Source organism: Hippopotamus amphibius, chromosome 2 (genome assembly GCF_030028045.1).
Source record: "Hippopotamus amphibius kiboko isolate mHipAmp2 chromosome 2, mHipAmp2.hap2, whole genome shotgun sequence".
Taxonomy (NCBI): domain Eukaryota; kingdom Metazoa; phylum Chordata; class Mammalia; order Artiodactyla; family Hippopotamidae; genus Hippopotamus; species Hippopotamus amphibius.
Genome location: NC_080187.1, coordinates 191,010,050 through 191,032,662, shown reverse-complemented (window position 1 = coordinate 191,032,662; position 22,613 = coordinate 191,010,050). Strand labels below are relative to the sequence as shown.

At 39.2% G+C, this 22,613-nt stretch overlaps 1 protein-coding gene and 1 long non-coding RNA gene across 3 annotated transcripts in view; one reads left to right on the top strand and one right to left on the bottom strand.

Moving 5' to 3' along the window:
• Positions 1-22,613, bottom strand: part of SLC12A1 (solute carrier family 12 member 1) — an 88,602-nt gene that overhangs the window by 433 nt on the left and 65,556 nt on the right. Inside the window, exons 21-27 of one of the 2 annotated variants that reach the window (XM_057722109.1) lie at positions 18,107-18,250; positions 15,141-15,272; positions 14,784-14,895; positions 12,467-12,553; positions 6,709-6,844; positions 5,281-5,348; positions 4,067-4,235 (exon numbers count right to left, since the gene is read on the bottom strand). In XM_057722109.1, coding sequence (XP_057578092.1) covers positions 4,100-4,235; positions 5,281-5,348; positions 6,709-6,844; positions 12,467-12,553; positions 14,784-14,895; positions 15,141-15,272; positions 18,107-18,250 — 815 coding nt within the window. In that variant the 3' untranslated portion in view covers positions 4,067-4,099. Of the gene's footprint in view, positions 1-3,274; positions 4,236-5,280; positions 5,349-6,708; positions 6,845-12,466; positions 12,554-14,783; positions 14,896-15,140; positions 15,273-18,106; positions 18,251-22,613 lie in introns of those variants that run through there. The other variant, XM_057722110.1, reaches the window with a different exon arrangement.
• Positions 1-22,613, top strand: part of LOC130845216 (uncharacterized) — an 83,320-nt gene that overhangs the window by 17,576 nt on the left and 43,131 nt on the right. The gene's annotated exons all lie outside the window — the stretch shown is intronic.

The following is a 22,613-nucleotide window of genomic DNA, read 5'->3' as shown; positions in this document are numbered from 1 at the left end:
GCACACCTCCCCAGGAGAGGAGATTTTATTCATAGACCAGGGCTGGCATGCTCAGGGGCAGCTGGTAGCCCTGTGGGAATACCTGGATCAGATGCTGGGGCCTGAGCACTCTTGGCTTGACCTCTTGCCTCTTATTGCAACTCGTGGGCATGCCCTGATCTATCAGCAACTGGGATATCTGGGTCATACCTAAATAGGAATTTCTCCTGTTCTCCCCTTGGGAGTCCAGACAGATTTCATCCTTATGTCAGTGTGTCGCCTACACCTTTGCCAAGGAAAACATTAGAAATCTCTAGGTGGACTGGCTCTAGGTGACCTGTGCAACAATATACAGCCAGCAAGGATCCTGTGGATGCTAAGTCTGACAACAAACAGATGTGCTAATCTTCTGTGATTGACACGGGGACTTTCACCACATCACCTGGTAATGATTACAATCCTCCTATTTAATTTTAGCAAACAGCCTGGTTGATATCAACTTCCAGTGCCATTTTAGGAACCCAGCAGCCAAAGAACCGTGAGACCCAGGGACAAGATTGTCCATCTTTGAGTTTTCTTCTCTGTACAATATCAGGAGAATTGTGCATCGAGGGCTGATTTTCTCTTTGGCTCAGCCTCTATGGCTGGCACATCTTTCTGGTGCCTTTCAAGGGCACCTATGAGATGCTCCACTGCGATACCTATGTCTGCTTTGGGTGCTCACCAAGCACGCCATTTGGCCTCTCTGGGCAGCCATTTCTCAATATTCTTGGCATCCAGCAAAAGGGATCCTACCCAGTGCTGCCCTCTGTCTGTCCTGCCTTCAGCTTCTTACCTCCACCTGCACACTGGGGGGAGGTGTTAGTGGAATTCTCCCAGGGTCCCCTGCAATTATTTCCTGTGACATGTTGAATTTTTCTCAGGAGCATTGGTTGCAAGCTGACCTTTTCTAGCTCCCATCACTCTCATCCCCTGTAAACTCTAGCTTGATTGTATTTCTAAAAATCTTATCGTGTGAATGGCATCCTTCCTTAGTTTCCTGCCGTGATGCAGAACTTTCCTATTTGTGTGTTTCTTTGGTCATTTCAGAGAGGATCTGATAGACAATGAAGAAAGAGAAATAGATGCCTTTGCTCTCGTGTGTTTTGTTTTGTTTTTAACAGAAGTCTGGTCATCCTGCATTTAGAGTGTCTGCAGGATACACAAAGAGAATCACCATGAAAATTAGTGATTGAATATATGGATCTGAGACTTAGGGGAGCTCTGAGTTAGAAATATAAATTTGGGAGGCATCAGCCCATTGTGGGAGTCAAGTCACAGGAATAAGGAAGACTGCCTAAAGCAGTAGCTCCAAAATCTTGTGGATCATCAGAATATACAGATTCCTTGGTCCTTCTCCTACAGATTCTAATTAGGCTCATGATTGTCCCCAAGAATCTATAATCTTTTTTTTTAAAGCTTCCTTTGAAAGGGCTGTAAAATTGAGTATTAAGGGAAAAAATTGTAAGACAATGCTCCCAGCGTGGTCTTCCTCACATAAGAAAGTTTTACGTCTATATGTACATGGCTATGTTGTAGAGATGGTGGCAGGGTCATCAACCGAAAAAGTGATGAAGATTTTGAAAAGTCGTTGTGAGAAAAGGGTAGGGATGCTGATGAGCCATGTACAAAGTGAGGGGACAGAGAAAGCTGGATATCAGTGAACATGAATGTATAACCTTCTCCTTCTTGCTCAGCAACCTGAGTGGAGACGTAGAGATGGTAGGAGGTTGGGTTAATAGAGTTGGGTAAATCAAAAGACAATGATAGGATACTAAGGGCTACAAAAATCTGCTGGCATCTGACCATAGCCCCCGTCCTTTCAATTTCCTGCTACCCTAACCTATCCCCAATACAGCTGCTCTTGACCTCAAGATCACCAGTCCCTTACTGCCACCCATCCCCTTTATCCCTCAGTCCACGTTCTCCTCCTTTTTTAACCTGGTACCCAAGGGACATTGCGTCAGCCACTCTTTTGCCAACAACCCTCAAAAAATTAAATAACCAGTTTAAGGTTATACCACTAATAAATGGTGAGACTGAGATATGAACTTAGGCCAGTCTGAGTGTTGTTGTTGTTGTTGTTTTTTACCACTACTTTATATGACTCCTGCAGTTGTCATGGTAATGCCCCACCCAGACCCTGCTTAATGAAGGACTTACTTCAGCTGTCAGGCCCTTTGGGATGCTTTAGCTGCAGAGAGTTGCCTCATCCAAGTTCACACTTTCTGGGTCACCCACATCCAATGACTGATGAATGTGGGAGTATAAAGGCCTGGCACTCAAAGCCCTTCTTGGGACTCCTCTGAAGGGACATTCTATCTCCAGAGCTCCCTGTGGGGTCGCTGAGGCTGCCCTTGGGACTGCATCACAGCTCACCTTTCCCTCACCCTTCCATGGGTGTTGATCCCAAGGGCACTCCTTAATAAACGTGCTCCACGCGAAACTGTCTCTGAGTCTGTTTCCTAGGAGACCTAACATAATAGCTTCTTCAAGAAACAAGAGCTAGAATTTCCTGTTATAGAAGTCATATGACTTTTCACCTTTTCCAGAGACCCTTTCAAGTGTTTCAGGGAAGTGTCAGACCTTGAAGTGTCAGACCCATGAAGCTGGATGTTTTTTGCCCTGGACACCAGGATGGCATCTAGCCATTTGGATTTCATGTTCATAGGGCTCGAGAGAGAGGGCTGATTCAGGCCTGAGTTAAGTCCAATGGTGTCGGATTTGGAATAGGGATATCCTGCTTCTTAAGCTTTGCTGTTTCCCTTTTCCCTCCCACGTCATCCTTCTGAGGCCGGAGTCTGGCTTGGAAGGACTAATCTTGAATCCCAGCTTTAAATGACCTGCAGATGAGGCAGCTTATTGAAAATTTCAGGGTCACATCTGATACACCATTGGGCCATGGTTTTAGCTACTGAAAAGTAAAAACATGACCTAGGCCAGAGCAAATGAATTTGAGTGCTTTTATTTCAGGTTGATTTTTTTCCCCCTCATATTCAATCAGAATAAACAGTCATAATATGTCAGGAAAAAAAATAAGCCATCCATCAGAAAAAAAATGTTGTTTTTTTTTTTAATGTGATTAAGTAGTGTAGGAATACTAACAAATGAAAAAAATCAATACTTGTATATTCCAAATTTGCAAGTTTCTCCACTTCACATTTTAATTATTCTTTTAAATCTATACAATCACTATATAAAGTAACTAAATATATGATTCAGGATATATTTCTTTATAACATGTTGAAAATGTGTGGTATTTGGTTTTCAATTAGACATCTAGGAAGATTGCAAATTAATACCATGCTGGAAATGTCTAAATAGGGAAAGCAATTAAAATTTATATATTAAGAATGGAATACATTGCATTTGATTGGAATATATGTTGCCTCCTAGTCCAGCTAATACATTTTTCAGTCAGCCCCAAACTGAAGACGTCTGTTATCAGTGATCGCTCAGATCACTCTAAGTATATAATCTGTGTTCTATTAGATAACCTTATTTAGGTAACTGCTTTAAACATTGTGTAGAATCAAGTACTCCTTAAAGTTTTCAGTTATTGATTTTCAAATCTTCTTTGTAGGTGTAAGCTTCTCAGAAGGCCAAACATAATCAAGTTTCCTGCCCAGTTGGTCTTTTCCTTTGATAACCACCCATGGTTATTATACCAGCCTGTCAATAAGCATTTAATGAGAAACTGCTGTGGGGCTGAGGCCTCTACAAGGGCCTAGAAGCAAACAAAAGATTAGGTGTGCCTGGAAAAGCTTACAATAAGTTGATGGTTTTCATGGGCATAAACCAGCCTGGGTTTGCTTAATTTTCTTGTTTATCAACAGCAATGACAAGATGTTTCTCTAGGGGTAGCATTGGCTTTGACACCCTCTTAAGCTGATAGAAAAAAAGATAGTTCCCATTAAGTAATAATAATAACAGTAATAAAAAGACAAAGTTTACTTGGAATCCTGTAGGATAGTCTCCAGAGGTTTGCACATCCACAGATCAGATTTACAACATGAAGTACTGCAACATGTTTCCTAATTATTCATACCTTAAGTTAAAATGTGTTCGAATCCTTTATGTTTTAAGAGTAAAATGTCAGGACATTTTTGTGATTTCCTCTAACTAGTAAGACAGGAGGGAGGTTCTTCGTGAGGATTTCCAACCAAGCCATGTACAACCAATCTGATATAGAGCCTTTTCTTGCCACTGGAAGGCTCCTGTCAGCATGGAAGAAAAATAAAGAACAAACGTGACAATTAGTACAAGCAGTAACATCACCAGTTACCTGAGCTATGCAATAATAAGTGGCCTGAACTTTTTATACTCCTCCCCCACAAAATGAAAGCACTGAAATTATTTTGAATATAGATGTTAAACTGATATGTTTCTCAGATTATGCAAATATCTGCAAACCAGAAAAATAGGCTTGGGCATTGTAGAATAGAGGCAAAGCATACATATAATAATTTTTCACTCTTTAAATAGAAAATGTGATCAACTAATACCTCTCCCCAGTTTTGGGGAAAAAAAATGATTTTCCCTTATAGTTTAAAGCTCTTATATTTGGGAGAAACAGCTATTTGAGCCCTATCACCCAATTCAGGAGACCAATCTATGTCTTAAATGGACAGTGCTCCATTGTAGACCTTGTTTGAAGACATACTTACCTTTGTACATAGGAGTCAGTTCATGAGGTATAAATGTGAAATTGTTGGTTTTCATGTTTAGCAATGAATCTTTAGGTAAATATTCATATTTTCAGTAGGTACACCCCTAACATTAGTGGGGTGGAGGGCAAAGAGTGGAAATGGAAAAGCCCACTCCTTTTTCTGCTGCCCTGGCCTCTTCCCACATGGTAAGGCGCTTTGCAAACATGCTGTGGACTCCACATCTCAGGAGCAGCTATCCAGGGAAGGGGCCTGTGGACCTTGGTGGCTGACTTGGGGCTCATTAGACAGGGAATTCCAGGGTTGGTTCCTGGAGTGTAGTCTAGAGGGGGAGCCAGGGTTCTAGGTGGGCATGTGCTATGCCCCTGGCCCTTTGGGTGGGGCACACCTGGTGGAAAGTCCAAATGGAGCCTTCTGAAGCCCATGGGCCTCAATTGTCAGTGTCTCAGGATGGCATTTATTTTCCCTTGCTGTCTAAAATCCCATATGTTCCAAATTTAACTTTCCACCTGAATAGTTGTGAGCTTTTAAATTGATTAACCCAGGTACATAAGGTTTCTTTGTAACAATCTTAAATGTCTGCAATGATACTTACAGGACTATGAGATTAGCAGCTCTTGAGTGCTCTTGTAAGAGTTCATTCAGTCGAACTTGACGGTAACTCTGTGGACAACATTCAGATTTTGTTGAGGGCAGTTTTCCCAGAATTATGAAGGAGAATCTATCTCCTTACCTCAAATTATGGGCAAATAGGAAAACCTCATTTTAAAAAAATTACAGTTATTTCATTCAGTTTGGAAACTCACAGTGTTTTAAAAACTCATGGGAACTTTTGGAAATGTAAAGAATAAGACCATTGTCCCATAGTGGCTTATTAAATTCTAGAAGAAAAAAACAAGCAAGCAACATGGATAACAGTAAAAAGAAGAGGAGAATGGCCAGTGCTGGAGAATAGGTTTGCAGTTGAAGAAAACCAAACTAATCTTGATACTAATTTGATATCCTAAGAACATAGATTCTACCCTAGTCTATATTTAAGCTCTTTGATTTTTACCAGCACAGGGGACTGATTTCAATGAATGAGTCCCCAAAAGACTCATTTGGAAAAATAACTACAGTAACTATTTTGCAGTGATGAGAGTAATATTTATTATTACATTTCACTGATTCAGAAACCAAGGTTTAGATAAGTGATTTGGTCAATTTACATGAAAAGTTTTTGTTAGAACTGGGCAGTTTATCACACACAGAGCTGATGATTCTTAGCTCAGTATTTTTTCCACTAAATTTGAAAGGCTTTTAGTATCTCCTGCTCTAATTTGTTCCAACTGCAGCTCCTAATATAGTTTATTTAAATTTTGTAGTTTAGTGGTTCTTGTGGTCCTTTTCCTTGAATGTCTAATTCAATTTAGATGTCAGTTCTTCTGCCTTATTCTTATGTCCCTGCCCTTTTCATCATCCTCACTATTGCAACTTCTTTCAGCTCAGGCCAGATGCCAGTAACTCCCGTCTTATTGGGCTCTCCAGAAAAGCTCACCATTTTACATCCATCCTGCAAGATGTGCTGGATCCAACTTTCATATTCATTGTTTCAATTACATATTTTCTCAGATCCGTATGTTAGTTTTTATAGCTATTTTATCAGGTTAAAATTCTTTTATTGTATTGTCAAACTGTGAGTCAATCTATATTTACTTTGCATATGTATTGACTTAAATTATTTTAGACTGATGGATCTGTCTCCTGTTCTATAAAATTAAATTGGAAAGAAGACTTCACAATATGTATCAATAACCTGTTTTTAACTTAGAAAATTGATTTTATACTAAAAAATGAAAACAGTTTTCCAGTTCCTCATATTCAATAATATGATTGAAAAAGCAATGAAATATGCAGAAACCCTGGAACTTGAATAATGAAATTCTATAATAGATACATTACTTCTTGATCTTTATATCCACCACTGTTTTCTTTTTCAACTAGTTAGACAGCAAAGTAAAGATTAAGGAAGACAAGTCCTTACCTTTTCCTTGACTGCTTCTAGTTCTGCATCTGTAATTTTCCATGGAGTTTCTCTCTTTAATTTCTCAGCAGTTGTTAAATCTTTGCAGCTTTCATGGAGACGATATGGTTCAATCATTTCTTCAAAGACTTTCCAGCTGAAATTGGAATTATAAAAGAGGCCTCACAGTGGGAAACTAACTCATTATTTCACAGATACTCTAGGTATGACTAGCTCTGCTGGCTGCAGAATCAGAGCTGAATGTCATGCAAGTCTTTTAAGACTTATCTTTGCAGGGGACTTTCTGTGAGTAAAACCATGGCTATAGTAGTGCCTCCCCATCCAAGGAAAGGCCTTAACGTGTGTGAGGCCTTGATAGCCTACTAGGTATTAGGCCCTCAATATAAACACACAAACACATAGATAGTAATTATTCTGCATGTACATGTTCTACATAGTATAGTCAAAGACACAGTTGTAAAGTAGACACTTTAACACATAAATGAATTTCCATCTGCTTATCTTATAGATTCTATGGGAGACATTCATGAATTAATGTAGGAGATGAACTAGCATCCCTGAGAGCTGGATAGGGTTGCCCTCCTACCTTTAGTCCACATGGCAACACCCACTAACGGCAGGAGGCTGTGGGCAGGTAGGAAAATAGCAACGAAGAATAACAAGTGAGCGAGTTTAATGGCTATAGAACAATTTGAGTGTTTGCTGTAAATAACGCAGCCTTTGTCCTTCTGGGGTCTGATGTTGCTGCCTGAGATTTTCAAATAGCTATTGTTCAGGTGCATGTTAGAGGAAAGAACAAAAATCAATAATGTTTTAAAATCTGAGGCTATTTTAGAGCAATTAAGAAGAAATCGTTAAATAGGAAAGTAGGAGCAGTATCTCAGAGCTGTGGAACATTTTAAAAATTGCTGAAAAATCTCATTCTTGTCTTCATAAGAATCTCACAAGATTTATTTTTAAAACAATAGCACAAAACAAAGCTTATAATTTATAGGAGTAGTTGTCTTTACTATGCTACTGTAAGATGATATGAAAAATAAAGTTCTCTTTGGTTTTATATAATGTGGCTTACTTATAATTTAGTAACTTTGGAATGAGCGGTAACTAGAATCAATGTGCTGTTAGCTTAAGAAATTAGAATATGAAGCAGTGAGTTCAGTGATCTCATCAGTTGTACTGATTTAGGATTTGTACAAAGTACAGAGATTACAAAGGAGTAGGTTGTCCCTACCAGTGTGCTTTTTCTAAGGGATTGAAGAGATACTTAATGGAAATTGCTGCTGCTTTGACTTATTTAGAAAGGTAGACAACGACAGGTAAGGAATAAGACTGATATGCCCTATTATTCTTTCAACCACACAATACTTTTATCTGCTCTTCCTCCCAACAGTACTGTGCTTTCAGAGACCTTGGCGGTAATCAGTGCAAAGTTGCTGGCCTAGCAGAAAAGAGCCTGGGTTCCTGCTCCAGCTCTTCCATTGTCCTCCTTGACCTGGATAACCTTGCCTATAACAGGGGGTAAGAATGGCTGCTCAGAGCTGGCATGAGATTGGTGTGAGAGTTAATATAATGATTTGAGTGACAGTGCTCTGAAAAGTATGCAGTGCCCTATAAAAGCAAGGCCTTTATTTAATTCAACAGCCATAGGACTGAAGTTAACAATTGACAGTTTCTCTGTGTAAGCTCTACATCTAATTATTTTGATCAGGATAAGAGTTTTCTTTGCATCTCCGTCCAGGTGCTTATTAGAAAGACCAGTTCAAAATTAGTTTCCTAAGAAATGGAAAGTGGAGAGGAGACGGCTGGTTGTCCCCCTGGCATCCATACTCTGTTTTTGCATTATAGTTTGGGTGGGAATGACCCTATCCCCAGCATCAGCCAGTCAGCACAATTCTCTTCCTTCTGCCAGACTGATTGGCCAGGATGGGCACATAATCCAGGCAAGCTTGACCAATAGGCACCTAGCATTCTACTGACCACAACGAGTGGCTTAGTGGCTTGGGTTGGTGTTACCTGAATGCAGCCCATGATCTGAGTTCAACAACTGGGGAAGAGACAAACTTTCTTTCCCACTTGAACACAAAAGAGCAAATATGTAGTTCTGGTTGCTATGGGCAGTCATCTTGGTTTTATAAGCTAAATCAACTTTGATTGATGATTTCATAATGTAAGATATAGTAGAGAGAATGAAAGAGAATTAGTCCTTAATTGCAGATCAATCTTCGCCTGAAAGCCAAAATACCCTTAGATTTTTTCAGTTAAGTTTGATAATAATTTCCATTATTTAGTCACTATGAGTTAAGTTTTCTTTTACTTGCAATTGAAGCATGGTAAGTGACACAGTAGATTATAATGGGACTGTATTTGTCCATTTATTTTCTCTAAACTCTTGCTGTTCCTTATCTATGTTTATCTTTGATTTCTTTACTCTAAGGCTTATCTCTGAGTTGGCCATTTTCCATTCTCCTAGCTTGGTGATACAAAGGTAGCTCAAGATTTCTATTTTGATTCTCATTAAGTCTGATCTTTCTCATAAGTATTTTTAATTGATTCTAGAATAGTTCAAGTATTACATACTATTAAATATAAGTGAGAATTAACTTAATTAAAAAAATTAACTTACAGCTGCCCTGCCTTCCCCATCCTTGTTCCTTATAACAAAGTTAAAAACATTTTTTAATTGCATAAAAATCCCCCCCACGTTCATATAAGATTTCTTCTCTCAAATTAATATATTTGTTGTTTTGTGATCACACTAGCATCTTTAAATTATCTCGTTAATTGCTTCTAGTTTCTCTTTGATTTCTGTTTAAAGATTGCTATCTTTTTGGTCTATGACTTTTAATTCAGTCTATACAATAAAAACTGAAATTTAACCACAAGAGCTTTTCAGTTTTCCCTGGCCCAATTATTTTCTCATTAACTTTGCTTTTGTACTCCCTTTCACCCTTGCTCTACCATATCTGTAGATAATATTTCTATGATAGAATGTCTCCATCAAGACTTACTCATGTTTTATAGGTAGTTGAAAGATCTGTTGAAGGCAGTTGAAGGACATTTAACATTAGCCTCCAACAAGGACATTTAACATTAGCCTCCAATATGGAAATCATTGACAAACTATTTTCAACATTGTGTGAAAATAGTGACCAAGAAAGAACAGTGATCACAAGATAGTTGTTAATGGTAGACCAGGGCTGCCTGGTCAAGAAGGCCCATGTGAAAGCTGAAGTTGAGACAGTGTTGTGAGCTTTGGGCCTTGGGCCTAGGGCTGCATCAGCCCAGGGGAAGAGTTCTCTTTCTCTTATTAAACCACTCAGAGGAGTTGCCTTTTAAAAATTATCACAAAGGTGCTAGGTGTGCTACTAGAGGCCATTTGTGAGATTTACTGAATGACCATTCTCTGTTCTAAAATTTACCTTTAAGTATCGGAAAAGCCATTGCCAGCGTCAGACATGTGGCTGTTTTATAAAGTAATATGGCATCAGTTATAGCTGAAGACTGAAGAGAGAAGGATGGCACTTCCCGCACACCTCTTCTTGGTGGTCTTTTGTCTTCACACTGTGGTACATTCGCTGCAGTTATTCTAGTAAGAATGGAATTTTTTCCCTGCATCTTTCTCAAGACCTTGAAATACCACAGAGAGAATCTCCACAATTGTGAAAACTAATTCTTTCTTTTTCTGAGAAAGGGAAATAGACGTCTTCATTATAGGATGTGGAGGACATGTAAGAAACATCAAATCCGAATGGTATCTAAAGTCAAATTTAGATACCAGGACTAAAGCACAAAAGCCTGGGTCCTTTGTTTCTACAACTGTGCATAGAGTTTGCTCCTAGAGAAGAGGAAACCATGGAACAAAGGTCATGGCTAGGAAGATGAAGTGTGCCTAGGCTGTGATGGACACTCAAAGAAGGAAGAGGCATGGTTAGTAAAAGAGACACATTGACATCCTCTGTGATAGGACAGAAAGGATGGGTATGCCGCAGGTAACCATGGCAGCTGGGCAGAGACTAGCATGAAAGAGAGGAAAGGAAACAGGGACTTGGGTAGAGAAAACCATATTGATGGGTAAAGAGGCAAAGGATACACAAACAAATTAATCGGCAAGCACGGACAGTCCTTAGCTGTCGATAAGAAAAACAACAGCAAGAAGAATTCAGCTATAAGAAGCAGGTGACTGATCTGTGCCCAGCATTGAGCCAGGGCTTATAGAAAATCCAAAGTCGGTAGGGGACATTGTGACTATGCTCTAGACAACAGTAAATGGTCCCATGCTTGTAGAGCACTGGCAGGCTCTGGCCTGTTGCTAAGTGGCACATACTAGGGAATCACTGGGCCTGCTGTGTTATGAAAGAGAATGCATTCCCACCAATTAGAGCTATAAGATGAGCCCATTTGATCACATCACTGCAAAATGCCAAGAGGCAGCGTATTAGGAATTAAAATTCTTCAAATGAAATGTGGAAGGCTACCAGCGGTTACCACATGACAACTCAGTTCATATCAGAATGTTAATTCCATTTACCAAGGAAAATGATCAATCTGTTCTTAATTCTTCTTATCTGTTTATAAGTGTAGAAATACAGGAATGAAAGGCATTAGTGGTATATATGATATCAGGAAATATTACATAGCAATAATCCAGGTTAACCCTGTCAAGTATAGCTTTCTTATCACAGTTAAGATGTTTTATACAGCTGTTTTAACTGCCTCATAGCCTTGGAGGAATCATGAAGACCCTCACACTACACAAAGGTTGCCGTTTGGGCAATAAGAATGCAGCTTAAATCTGGATGATTTTCAGTTAGTTATTAAACTCACCCGGGATTACAATGAATCAAAAGAAGGGAAGAGAAAGAAGGCTTGAGGCATGTGGAATGGTGACCCATCAAGAACTGCAGGAGGAAGGAGAAATGATGGTCGACAGAAGTGAGAAGAGGCCCAAGAGTCCAGCGAGGACCTAAGCCATACTGAGACCTTCGTGTCTCCCTCTACTCTCACCCTTGGAGACCCCATTCCACACCAAATCAAATGTAATAAACTGCATCTAGATCAACAGTAAATATGATTTTGGACTGTAAACAACTGAAACTATTTTATAATTGCTAAGTCATTGCTCTAAGTACTTTTTAATTTATAATCAGCTGTGATTTCCAGATAATCTTCTTACACCTCTGGGAACTCCTGTTAAGATCTAACCTACAAATTGTTTTCAAATATCATGGACTTGACAAGTTTAACAATTAATGAGGTTAAAATGATGCTGTTTTGAAGACATTTAAACAATTATTTCCATTTTTTTCACTTTTAAATTTTGGAACCAATACATTTCCTTGCCAGGCTTCAGATAGTTTTAGAGGCCGCCTTTGGGGGCTCTCATAGGCTTCCCATTCAGAATGCCCCACCAATAACTTTAAATAATGAAAACTTACCCTGACAGCTTAGGTCCAAATTGTCTGAGCTTGTGCTTCCTGTTACTTTTGCCACCATAGAAACCGATAACATGAAGGGCAATTCTAAAGTGTTAACTAAACGGTGTTTCGGCAATTCTCCCTCTCAAGCTCATCTTCACCTTAAAACCTTTCCTTCCATTAGAACCTGATAGTTCTGTGTCATGATTATTTGAAATCCCCTTTTATTATATCCTATCAGGAAGTTGCGGCAGTAAATCCATGACATTTTACCTTCTAATAATCAACACAAAAGAGGAGAGAGTACCATGGATTATCAATGGATCTTGTTAAATGTTTCATACCTTTCTTTGTTTGGCTTAACGTTGATGTCACCAATGACATGGATGTCTGCAAATTTTATCCTAAATTTGCTGAGAAGGGAAGCCATTCTGAAAAATATGAGAGGAACACTTCATCATTGCATATTTAACTATTTTTTAAGCTCTTTATTGGAATATAATACCTTTACACTCTTGTACCAGCTTATGAGGTACACCAAAGTCAATCAGCTGTATTTATACACATATCCCCATATCACCTCCCTCCAGTGACTCCCCCCCACCCTCCCCATCCCAGCCCTCTAAGGCATCACCCATCATGGAGTTGATCTCCCTTTGTTACACAGCAGCTTCCCACTACTATCTATTTTACAGTTGGTAGTGTATATATGTCTATGCTACTCTCTCACTTCATCCTAGCTTCCCCTTCATCCCCTGCCCCCCCCAACCCCATGTCCTCCAGTCCATTCACTGCATCTGCATCCTTATTCTTGTCCTGTCACTGGGTTCATCAGTACCATTTTTTTTTTTTTTTTAGATTCTGTATATATGAGTTAGCATATAATATTTATTTTTCTTTTTCTGGCTTACTTCACTCTGTATGACAGACTCTAGGTCTATCCACCTCATTACACATATTTAACTATTTTCAATCAAAGAGTTTTGTGTTTAACATATCAAAAGCAATCATGTCTTATTTCAGCTTAGCTTTTGGACAAAGGCTTTGGTTAGTGTTTGATTTTCGTTATAGTACTTGATGAGTATGGATAAATGTGGACCAAGTTATTACACTGAAGGCAAAGAGAAATTTCTGCAGGTGCAGTCACTGGAAACGGCAAACCCAGCTCTGCATTTATGTTTCAGGGAAGATAATGTGCAGCTGTCCATTCTTATCATTTGGAAAAGAGAGAGCAAGTTCCAATACTTATTGACTATTGCTGATAATTTTTATCAAGTTACTGACAAACTACTGACAAACTAATAATTGTTATGTTTATATTATATCATGATATATTAAAGGTTTTTCCCCAGCAACTGAAAATTTTGATGATTTCAAAGTTACAAAAATGTTACAAGAATAGTGCAAAGAAAGCTCAGATTCGCCAATTGTTTATATTTTGCCCATTTGATTTGTCATTCTCTTTTTCCCTATTTACATCTGTCTATCTATATCCTTCTTGCTTGCTGGCTTTCTACATCCTACCTATTTGCCATTTTAAAGTAAATTGCAGATATCAGACCCCTTTACCTCAATACTTCAGTGGGTATTTCCTAAGAATAAGGACATTCTCTTTTACAGAGTACAGTTTTTGAAAATCAGGAAATTTAACACTGATGCCCTGCTACCATCTTATCCACCAACCATTTTCAAATTGTATCACTTGTTCCAATAAGGTACTAGAGGCTTTAAGAAAACATGAATGGTTGTAGACCTCATGTTAGTTTCCATTTTAGTATGCCTCTCTTTATGAGGAATTAAATATATAATATCTTTCTAAGAGGGGGGAGAAAATGTGAAAAGCCACTGAATAAGAGCCAGTCATTATTTTGTGATTTCTGGAAGCAGCAGTTCCAGGAAGGGCTAGCACTTAGGCATGCCATGAGGGACCAAAGGCTGCCAAAGGTCATTCTCCAGATTTCCGCCAGAGACCTTCGGATGCACAACACACTTGGCAGGCTTGTTGCTCTCACAACTACAGATCAACTCTCCGTGACTAAATTAATGAGAAAGATACAGCCTTACACTGTGGCACTTGACTTTTTTATTTATTTTAATTAGAAGAGTTATCAACAGTCATCCATTTAAACACTTTCACACTACTAGTGAAAAACTGGCGACCCAAATATCTGCAGTGACTGCTGCAAAGTCTTGCAGCTTGTTGGTGGCAGAGCTGGGGCTTGGACCAGGTGCAGTCTCTCTGTTCTCTTCTAAGTGTGCTGTGCTAGAATGACTGCTTTGAGTGAACAGGTTTGAATCTCCCAGAAGAAACTATTGGACAGAAATTCCTTCAGACTCTTCCTTTCTTGGATCCACTTACGAGTCAGAACAAAATAAACATTATACAAGATAATGACACTCTCATTCAAGACTTGAGATGAGGCTTCTGTGCCAAATGCTTGTTGAAAGCATTTGTGGACGGGGATAAAAGGACTTGAAGACAATCATTAGAAAAATTACACAGATAATTTATTGACCAGAAACCAAGTAAGCTTGAGGCCTATCAGGATGATTTTGTCTTTAAATTTATTGTGCCTCAGAAACGCTTAAAGTTCCTAAAATTAAAGCATTAAAACAACAAACATCCAAAATGTTTCAACACATAAATGATAAATTACTTACGCAATTTTCTCTTCTTCTATGCGATTGATCTTCCCTCCGACATAGATTCTTAATTTACAGTCTTTCCATTTTTTTCTGAGAGTCAAGATATAGGGGATGAGGAGTGTTAACCCTGAAAAAAAAAAAAAAAGAGTAAATTATGACAGAAAGGATGAGCATATCCAACTTGAAAGGAAATGAATAGCTTTATATCTTTATTCATTCCCACATTCATAGTTCCTAAATAATTCAAATCTTTGGAGAACATGGAAATGTTATTCTTTAACTGATATCATTTTCATATACCTTCCCATGCAGTTTGTTAAATTTATCAAGATAGAAATTCTGCTCCCTAGTGTATATCCTGGAATTTCTTACCTCCATCATCAAACAACCACCAAACATCAATCATGCCTTTTCCTTGCTTCTTTTTAAATTGGGTGCTGGCTTCTACCAGTTTCTGGTTGAACTCCCCCACGTGCATCGACTGAATTGTGTTAATGCTGCTGTCTGTAATGAAAAAGAAAGTAGTACATCCATTTGTCTTTTGAGCAAAGAAACAAAATAACTTTCCAATAAGTCTATTCAGGAAAATAGAGGAAGGGTCATGAATTTGTGTTTGTTATACTCATGGGTAAACAGTGAGCCCTATTCTCCAAAAAAGGAGAGCTAAAGGTCGAATCCCAGAATAATTTAGATCACCTTCAATAGTTCAGAAAAATTTGATATTGATCTTACAATCACAGGTTTCATCATAAAACAGATTTTTTTTTCAGATCTTTAGTCATCTGTCTTAGAGTGGAACTGGTATTTAGACAGGTAGCAATGCTAAATTATCTGATACAAAAGCCAAAATATCCCAATTTTTCCAAATTTCAGATATAACTCAACTTATATTTTTAGATGTACTTAAAAGTAGAACATGTGGTTATTGGTTTTCTAGTGATAAGCAGAAGAATGAGAAGTATTCCTTCAGTAGACAATTTGTTCATTTGGAGTTCAACTTTGGTGTAAATTCCATGATTATAATTCTGGATTATAAAGGTTGTCAGGGACCATGAGCATCTTGACTCTCTATGACCCTTTGGCCCTAATGTGGGCCTGGCTTACTCTTTTGTTTTCTTTTCAAGGAGTCTTGTGAATCTAAGGCAAAGCCATTTGAGCTATTTGAATCTATGTGAATGAGATGATAAAGCCAGGAAATATGGATTAAAAATACCTTTACTTGAGTTTTCTTTAAGAGTGTATATAAAGTTCTTTAAAAAAATTTTAATGCAATTTCCACCCAAACATGGACACAGCAAAAGTGTACCAGGGGACTAGGGCAGTGTTTGCACAGAACTGTTGTTCCTATTTGGCAGTAGGGGTTTCTTTGCTATACTGTGTATATTATTTCTCATTTCCACATCTTTGAAAGTTGTGACTTCATTGCTCTATTTCAAAGCGATGGTGTCAGCATAGTGCTTAGAGTAGAGCTGACAGCCTCTTCAGAGCTTCCTCTCTGATCTAAGAGGTTCTGAGGATGCTTTGTTCTGTCTTTTGCTGTTTCCATGTTTGGGCCTGCCAGTTCTGAAGCAATTATCTCATATTGTTTCTATCTCCCCAGGACTGCTAAGGGAGAAAGGAAATATCTTTACAAAATGGACCAAACTCTGCCCCCACTTACACACAAATCCAAGCATCCTGAGGACTCATGTATGGGTGCCGGGAGGCAGAGTTGGTCCTGATCTAGAACTCAAAAAGAGTCCTCAACTAACAAAAGCCCAGAGCAGTGAAGGGGCCTACTTCAGAGCTGTGTTTGAAAATTTAGGTGTTGGAAAGAAAACATAACATAATCTTGCTTTTCTGAACAATGAGATATGTTGACTTTTAGAGGTATACATTTTTGCCAAAAGTATTGTGATGCAGAAACAGAGTTCCAGAATAAATAAGTCCCGCTTTCACTAGTAAGACCTTAGTGCTTCCCTCCTCCCCATCAGCTAGAGATCAGTATGGGCTATGACTGCTGAATATTCCATTGCTTTTCAGACTGTACCATTGCATAGAGCAGATTCAATGGAGAGTTTATTCTTCTCAAGAGTACACCAAATAATTGAAAAGGAAAGAAGGTAGTAGTTAGCATCCAGACAGTCCTATTCTAATATTTACACCCTGAAAGAACTGATGTACCTCCAACTTTAGGTTCAAACACATCATTTTTCCTAGAAAATGTCCTTTTAAGGGGAGCAACACACAGTAGGTCCGCCCCCAGCCCATAGAATGTTCCTGGCACACAAGGGTACCTCTAGTATTTGAAGGGGAGGAAATATTTGGATTTTCTATAATCCTATATAAATACATAAAAATGTATTACAGGTTAAATTTAGTCCTTGGGTCATAGTAGGAAAATAAGCAAACAGAACCAAACCTTTTCCAGGGTAGGAGATGGCCTCTTTGAAGGGCCTCTTTGAAAGGTTGGCTCTTATCAACCTAGACCAGCAGCATGCTAAGTCTCAATTTGGATCTTGGTACTTTACTTGGAGACACTGCCAGAGAAATGATCTTTCCTGAGCCTTACACCCATGAATGACTTCTGTAACTATAGGATTATTTGTGCATGAAAGAAATAAATGTTAACATTCTAATTTTCTACCAGCAGAGGTCGCCATGGACCTCATTAAATGTAAACCAGCAGCGCTTCTGGAAAGAAAGCAATTTTCAAAAAAATCAGTTATTTGAATCACCTGTTTATAAAACTTATAACAAGGTCTCATCCTGTGGTCCTCCATTCCTGGGATATATACTGAATATTCAGAGATAAGTGTGCCATTCAGCCAAAATCTGCAGGTAATTAGTGTCAAAGAAGTTCAAGTCCAGAATTCTGGTTTGTGATAAGGATGTATTTTTGAAATTAGAATTCTATCTGGATCCCTTATTTACCTGTACCAGTTGACTTTTAATCTCCTGAAATGTCTGCAAGGTGTGTGTGAGGTGTGTGTGAGGGGTGTGTGTGTGTGTAGATCAACCAGTTTGGGTACTGGGTCTTGAATTTCTATCCTCTTGACATCTTAACTAAGAATTTTCCATTTTATGGCATTCAGTCTGCTTAAGCACTATATGACTCCCAAACCAAATATTATTTTAAGATAAAGTTTTTAAATAAGATGGTACGAAGGGGGGGAATATTGTTTGTAAATGACAATAGCTTCTACCTTTTAGCCATGCTATCTTCTCTAAGGAAATGTCTTTCAGTCCTTACCTACAGTCAATAACCCCAACATCTTAGATGCTGACTATTGACCCCTACAGACACTCAAGTCGTGGCTCATCTTGTAATCTTTCTTGTAAATTTTAAAGGCACTTACCTTTTTTAGGAGTTGGCTTAGTAATATTCAGCTTGCCAGCTTTTTTAAGCAAGTTTCGGATGCCTCCACTTCCTTCTTCGCATTCATTATCTTTGATAGTGGCTTCCAAAGCCAGTCTCTCCTGTTCTAATTTCTCCAATTCATCTGATGAAAGAAGACAAAATCACCTACTTTGCTCGGAGCAACAAAGTTTCCAGAAACAATCTTCTTAACGATTTTAATATTAAAAATGGTGTCTATGCAATTAAATGATTATTTATACATAATATGATTTTTCTGAATGATTATTAAGATAATGTACATCACTAAATTGCATTCAGAAAATAACAACTAGCTCAGAAAAATGGCTCTACATGTTAAGTTATAATACATGAAGACACTGAGTTTTTTATTTGTGAGGGCAAGGGAGGCTATTTAATGCCATCTTTATTTACTACTGGCAAAACAAAATACCAGATCCACTGTATGTAAGATTTTGTACACTGAGAGCTACTGATTTACTGACCTAAGCTACTGAGCCAGATATTTTACAAATGGGAGTGACAAAATTACAGAAGTATACTGAACGTATATCAGGCACAGAGCAATGCCTCCTGAATTGAAACATAAAACTGGAGAATACAAATTAAGGAAAGTGAACCAAATCTAATAATAAACTTTGTGGGCTCCAAATACAAATTACAATGAAAAATATCCACCACCAATAATTTTTTCCAATAAGCAAAATAGTTTCTGGAGTGAGTGAACGAAGCAAAAGAAATAAAAGCTGAGGTTTCTGTGTGCCTGTCAAGAGTCCACGTTGCTAAAAAGGGTCTCATGACACTGGAGTCTGGAATAAGAGTCAAGCTGTACAAAATGTCCTGTCCAAGGTTTAGACCTACTATCCAAGCTTTGATGTTGCATTTGTCTGCCTTTTATCTTTTTTGGATTCTGATTGTGACGGAAAATTCCTAGCTGCTATGAAATGCATTGCATCCCTCTCTGACCTCAACCTGAATTGGATCAGGGTAAATAAGACTTTCAAGGCAGTCATATGACCGTGTTAAAGAATGATGAACATTCTTGCTTACAGTGGTAAGGTGGCAGCCACTCTGTCAGTTCCCCTCATTTTCTTGCCTGCTAAGGACAGAACCTTAGAAAATGAGCCAGGTTCCAAGGAAGAGAGTAGAAAACCTAGAGTCAGTGTTACAAAACACTGGTAGGGCTACTGTAAATGTCAGCCTTCGGAGCCTGTTGCCTTATCTCTCTGGGAAGTGAAGCTATACAAACTCTAGATTTATCAATTATGTACTAACTAAATCTGTCAGGACAGTCACATCCCTAGACGGTGCTGTTTTTCAGCTACACGGAATTGTCTGGCTCCTTTCCAGGTCCTAGCAATTAATCTTTTGCCAGTGGCATGAGATTTAAGGTCAAATCACCCATGTGATTTCCCCAAAGCTTCAAAGGTTCTCAAGACCAGCAGCTATAGAAAATCTAAGAAATTAGATGGATGGTGTTAAAGCTTAGACAGGAGTTGCTTACTCCTGACTTTTGAAAGGTGAATACAAGCTGCATTGCATTGGGGGTCACGATCAATTACAGCTCTGCTGCTGGCTTTCTGTGACATTGGGCAAGTCATTTACTTTTCCTATGCCTCTGATTTCCTATCTGCGAAATGGAAAACTGTAACCCTTTGCCTTTCCCACCCTCCTAGCTCTGCAAAAAGAATAAACAACAGCTCCTGAATAGTGCTTTGTTGTTCCTTGGAGAACAAAGCAATGAGAGCATTTCTATAGGCAGTGTATTGATGCAACTTCTGGAAATGGGCTTAGTCATGCAAAGCAAATTAAGTATTTTGAGAAGGCTGGGAGTTTAGAAGTTAATATTTATTGTATGCTATTGGGTGCGGTGGACTGCTGCACATTATTCATCCCCAAACGACTCTGAGAAAGTTACCATTATTATCCTCATTTCGTAGATGAAGAAGCTGAGGCTCAGAAAGCTTACGTGATTTGTCTGATGTCACCCAGCAAATAACAGGGTTCCAGTGCAAAGAAGTCTGCTTGACTCCAAATTCTGTATGCTCGCCACTATGAAGAATTTCGGCTGTTGGCTTATTGCTATTATTTCAGAGTTGTTTTTATTAACCTCCAACTCTTTATCCTCCGATGAACCTGAACACTCAGGCACATGATATAATGCCAAGTTAATTCCCCAAAATATGGTCCCCTCAAAACTGTCATTTTAAAGAGCAGACTCTAAGGGTATGGGTACACACGACAGGCTGCCCCAAAGCAGCAGCCTCCCTGTTCTGGGTGATGGCCCCCTAGCTACTACCCATGCTGTGGGGTGTTGCCGGGGGTCAGCTGTGGGGCAACCTCTTCCTTGTCGTCATCTGGAAGGCGTGTATCTGTGAGCTGCTTTGGGGGCAACTGCAAGGGTTACACTGGGGAGGGGGTTCTCTTGCTTTTCTTTTTTTGGCAGGCTCCAGCATGCCCTGTGATTAGCCACTACTTTGCCACATTCTTTGTCCTCTAATTTGGACAAAGGAGGAAAAAAAATAAATCCTCCTTTGTAAGGATTCAGCTGGCTCAGTGAACTGGGAGCTACTCCAGTAATTTGCTGGAAGGTATGTACAAAGGCCATCCTGGACAGAGCAAACTGCAAACTCCCAGGCCTGAGAGACAAAACTAGACTTTGTGTGAATGAGCCAGATGCAGCAGTTCCCTCAAAGACGACAGAGACAGAGGCTGACGGAGTCAATTCTAAAGGCTAAAATCTGCCTGCTTGGGCATCTTGGATTTTTCAGATCCACACAGTGGTATGGTCACCTACAGTGATTTTGCAAATTCTTATTAAAGTTAATTCTTAATTCTTCACTTCGTAGGTGATCTAAGGCCTCCTTCTGTGCACTCCCTCCCTTTCTCTTTTCTGTGCTAAGTAGAAGTGACGTTTTGATTATCCATTCTCCTGAATTATCTATCCGGCCTACTGCTTGCCTCTGTTTGCATGCAAAATCACGAGTAGACTTTGTCAAAACATTTCTTTCAACTGGAGTACTGGCTAGCTGACTTGCAAAAGTGTACCATTAATCACAGGAGAGATAAGGCAAGGATGTAGGAATGGATAGATGTAACTGATTCCCACGAGGCTAACTGAAAATTGCTCATTTCATCACTGCTACCACCACCACCACCATTACATTGTGATGTTCAGGATTCACAGTGCCCTTTCCAGTAGTATCTTATCTCATCCCAGCATCAATACTGAGCTAACAGCAGTCTCCCCATTCCCCATTTTACCCCAGGAAACTGGGGTTCATACAGTTCAAGTGATGTGCCTGAGGTTGCACAGCTGGGTGACCCAAGTCTCTTTTGTTTCCAGTTCTAGCGTGCATCCCTCTACCATCATTCATCAGTGATGTGCTCTGACTGCCAATTATCTCCCTGCTGAAAAAAATACCTAGTCTGCATTTTGGGAAGAAACCATCCTCAAATTTGTCAGTCAGAGAAATTTCTATAGCACTCCAAATTTCCATAATATTCTCCTTCAACCTTTATCCCACTAACTATAACTATGTGACATGGAATAGAGTTTTCAGATACATGTCTATTGTAACCCCACTAGTCTGCAAACTCCTGGATGGTAGCTTATGTCTTCTTTCGTGACACTTACCAGCACTTATTGAGAGCTTATTTTGTGTGAAGTATAATGCCAAATACTTTGCAGCCATTATATCCTTTAATCCAAAACAACAGACCTGTGAGGTAGGTGCTACTGTTATTCCCATTTGAATAATCGGACTTGAACTGAGGCCGGTCTGATTCCAAAGCCTGTGCCTAGGCTTCCCAGACTCCCTTCCTCTCACATCCTTAGCTGTGCCCATGCCTCACGAATGCTCACCACTGTAATCACCCAAGAATAGGTTGTTGAACTAAAAGAACAGCTCAATTCTGTTCAATACAGTTCAATACATTTGACAGTATTATCTCTATAAGGAAGAAAAACAAGGGAACAGTTTTCAGGGGTGGGGGTGTGTACAGTATGTATGTATGTAAGTGGGGTTGGTACAAAAGACAGCATTTGAAAGAAGCAGAGTTAATGCTGTATACAGAGTTATAAAAAGAGGGGCTGATAGCAGCTGATGGTACAAACCAGGCTGGAATGTGACAGAAGGTAGGACAGGTGGGATTAATCCAAAGAATGAGAGGCAAGGAAAGGGCTCCTTACCCTGGAAAGGGCCACCACCTGGGCATCTGGTGGGACTCTGAATCTTGCGTGTTAGATAGTTTCACATTATATCACATTTACAAAGCCATATTGCTAGGGAGAGAGAGTAAAAGCCTGCCCTTCTCTCATGCCAAGATTAAGAGGAACCCAGAGGTTCTAATGATGGAAGAAAAAGCTTAGACTTTTAGGATCTCTCAGTTGAGAGTAAGTTTCTAACTGAGTCTTCATACATTCCCCAAAGCAGTTATCATAGGAAGAACAAAGAGTGAATCCTGAGCTGTATGCTCATGCAAAT